The sequence below is a fragment of the Geospiza fortis genome, unplaced genomic scaffold (genome assembly GCF_000277835.1).
Source record: "Geospiza fortis unplaced genomic scaffold, GeoFor_1.0 scaffold432, whole genome shotgun sequence".
In the NCBI taxonomy this organism is placed as follows: Eukaryota; Metazoa; Chordata; class Aves; order Passeriformes; family Thraupidae; genus Geospiza; species Geospiza fortis.
Window position 1 is genome coordinate 1709307 of NW_005054436.1, and position 2738 is coordinate 1712044.

The following is a 2738-nucleotide window of genomic DNA, read 5'->3' on the forward strand; positions in this document are numbered from 1 at the left end:
TCAGTTTTAAGTTTAAAATACGTGACAGCTCAAATTTTCTTTAAATAGGAAAAATCCCCAATATTTGGATGCTTATATATTATATTATAATTATATTATGCGGGTGCAGAACAGGCACTTGAAACGCATCCAGGGAAGTCACCTGGCACACAGCAGAGCTTTCTCACTGCACTCTCATCGGTTTTCAGCTTAAAATATGTGACAGCTGAAATTTTCTTTAAAGAGGAAAAATCCCCAATATTTGGATGCTTATATATTATATTATAATTATATCATATGGGTGCAAAATGGGCACTTGAAACGCATCCAGGGCAGGTCACCTGGCACACAGCAGAGTCTTCTTGCTGTACTTTCATCAGTTTTAAGTTTAAAATATGTGACAGCTCAAATTTTCTTTAAATACAAAAAATTCCCAATATTGGGGATATTTGGATGCTTGTATATGCATTCTATTATATATAGCATACAACAATACATAAAATACAGGTTTTGGGGGATGTAGGAAATGGATTTATGGAAAATTTTCAAAGTTTGATAGAAGGTTTACATAGTATGTATTTGTATGTAAACTTTGAGATAAGAAATGTTGATTTAGAAATGTTATGGAATAAGACATTGCTGAGAGAGAAATTGAACTAAAAATAAGTTTTAAAAAATTGTTTTATAAATAAGGGGGATATAGATTTGTTAAATATATATCTTGTATATCCCCCAGCTTGCATTTTTATTCTTATTTCACATGTTAATCGACCACTTGATAGCGTTTTCCTCCTGACAACATTTTTTAGATATAAAGGTTATCATAAATATGCAGCTGTTTATACATAGCCATCATATCTGACTCTTCCACCAGCTAATGGTTCATGGCTTTGACATTTATAATCTCTGTGTGATATATAAAGATGTCTTTAGAATATGCAGTTATGATCTACAGATCTGTTCATTTCCAAAGGAATGCACATGGGAATAAACCTGTCAGCTTTGTGCCACCCTCTCAGGCAGGTGATGGCAGAAGTTTGGGCTGGTTGGACCCCAAAACGCAACATCCCAGCAATGCCAGCACCTCTCATGTGAAGGATTTGGATTGGGTTGAGGTTAAACACTTCTGTGATTGCCAGATATTGGAGAAACTCAGTCCTTCAGGTCCCCAAGCCAATTACAGCCCTTAAGGCTTCATTAAACTCCACTTGGGCCCAAATAATCAGGCATGTTTTGGTTGAAATGTACGGAATACCTGAGTCAGTCCCATTCCAATTCCCATGCCCTGTTCTGGCTTCAAAATCTTAGTGTTAGCACTAAAACTGAGCAGATAAAAATCACCTATCATTCCGGGCAGGTTTTTTGTTTCCATGCAGCCATACCAATTCCTTCCAAATCACCACCTGAACTCTCCCAAATAAAACCAAACTTTTCCATGTGGTTTCTATTGTTTACCTTCATTCCAGCTACTCATTACCCCTAAAATTGTGGGCATTGAGGTGTACAGTTCTTCTGCCTTTAACTCCATGAACTCAGGAGTTCTGGAAAGTTCTTGTTCTAACTGAGCAACCGACCACCTCTTGGCTGCGGCCTCCGCTCCGGGATGATATCCAAAGTCATCCTGATCCACCTCGTTCTCGGCATCAAACTCGGCCTCCTCTCCGCTGCCCTGGGAGATGTGGGTGGGATCCGAGGCTCCGGCTCGCTCGGCTCTGTCCGATTTGCACCCTCCCAGCTCCCGGCTCTGCGACAGCCCCAGGTGCTTGCGGCGCTTCCTCGTGGAGCTCTGTTTCCTGCCTCTTTTGGACAGCTGCGTCTCTGCCCGCTGCAGGATCACCTGCGAGGACAGGTAGCTGCTGTAACTGCTCCAGGAGTTCTCGTTCCCGTTGGGTTTTTCATCCGGGATCGAGTAGGAACGCCGCGGGTTGCTCTTTGCTTTCCTTCTGGAGCGATAAAGAGCCGGGCGGGCAGGGGTGGGTTCAGTGCTCGCACTTTTGGCCGAGAGGCTGAGGTAATGATCCTTTTCCTTTTCATTAATATCCAATGAGGACTTAATGAAGGTCTTGCAGACATTGAGGATATCTGTCATCTGCAGATAGCTGGCAGCTGACATGACTTCGATCACATTCTGACCCGTTAAAGACAATATCCCTGAATACACAAAGTCCAGGATGACCATGAACGTCTCTGGAGAGAAGACCTCAAACGTGGCTATTGTTGGCTGACTCGTCTCCTTCGAGCTCTGCGAAAGGAGCATTTTGAAGTAGCCACTGCTGGCAAAGAGCACATTGCGATGGGCTTTGAAGACCTTGCCCTCCACCAGGATGTTGCAGTCACAGAACAAGTCCTGCTTCCGCTGCTCGTTCAGCTGCTCCAGGAGGTGAGACTGGTGGGAAGAAATCTCCATTCCAGGCGGGGAGTAAGAGGAAGGTTTGCTGTAAAGCAAAAAACATCATCATTATCATCTAAATTAATGATGCTCAATCCTAATTTAAAGAGATGAGCTCTCTTTTAAAAAGCGCTATCACATTCCCAAAGTATCTCCAATCTCCCCGCCGTCGCTACTCTGCATAACAAGAGAGAAGAAACTTAACTCCAAAAGAGGTGAAAAAATGTCCCAGCGGGATTACTCCGTATCCCAAAAGAAGGAAAATTATGTCGTCCAAGCCATGATGGTTCTCAGACTCTGCAAAGACCTCGGCCCTCCCGCCCTGGGCAGAGCCGCGGCTGACGCGGGCGCACGGCGGGCGCAGCCTCCG

The 2738-nt window shown here is 43.9% G+C and overlaps 1 protein-coding gene across 1 annotated transcript in view; it reads right to left on the reverse strand.

The window, feature by feature from the left end:
• The window catches only part of LOC102044253 (zinc finger and BTB domain-containing protein 8A-like), a 5748-nt gene extending 3362 nt beyond the window's left edge, over positions 1 to 2386 (reverse strand). The window contains exon 1 of the mRNA XM_031062050.1: positions 1435 to 2386. Within this exon, the coding sequence (XP_030917910.1) occupies positions 1435 to 2386 (952 nt within the window). The remainder of the gene's footprint in view (positions 1 to 1434) is intronic.
• Between the last annotated feature and the right edge of the window lie 352 nt (positions 2387 to 2738).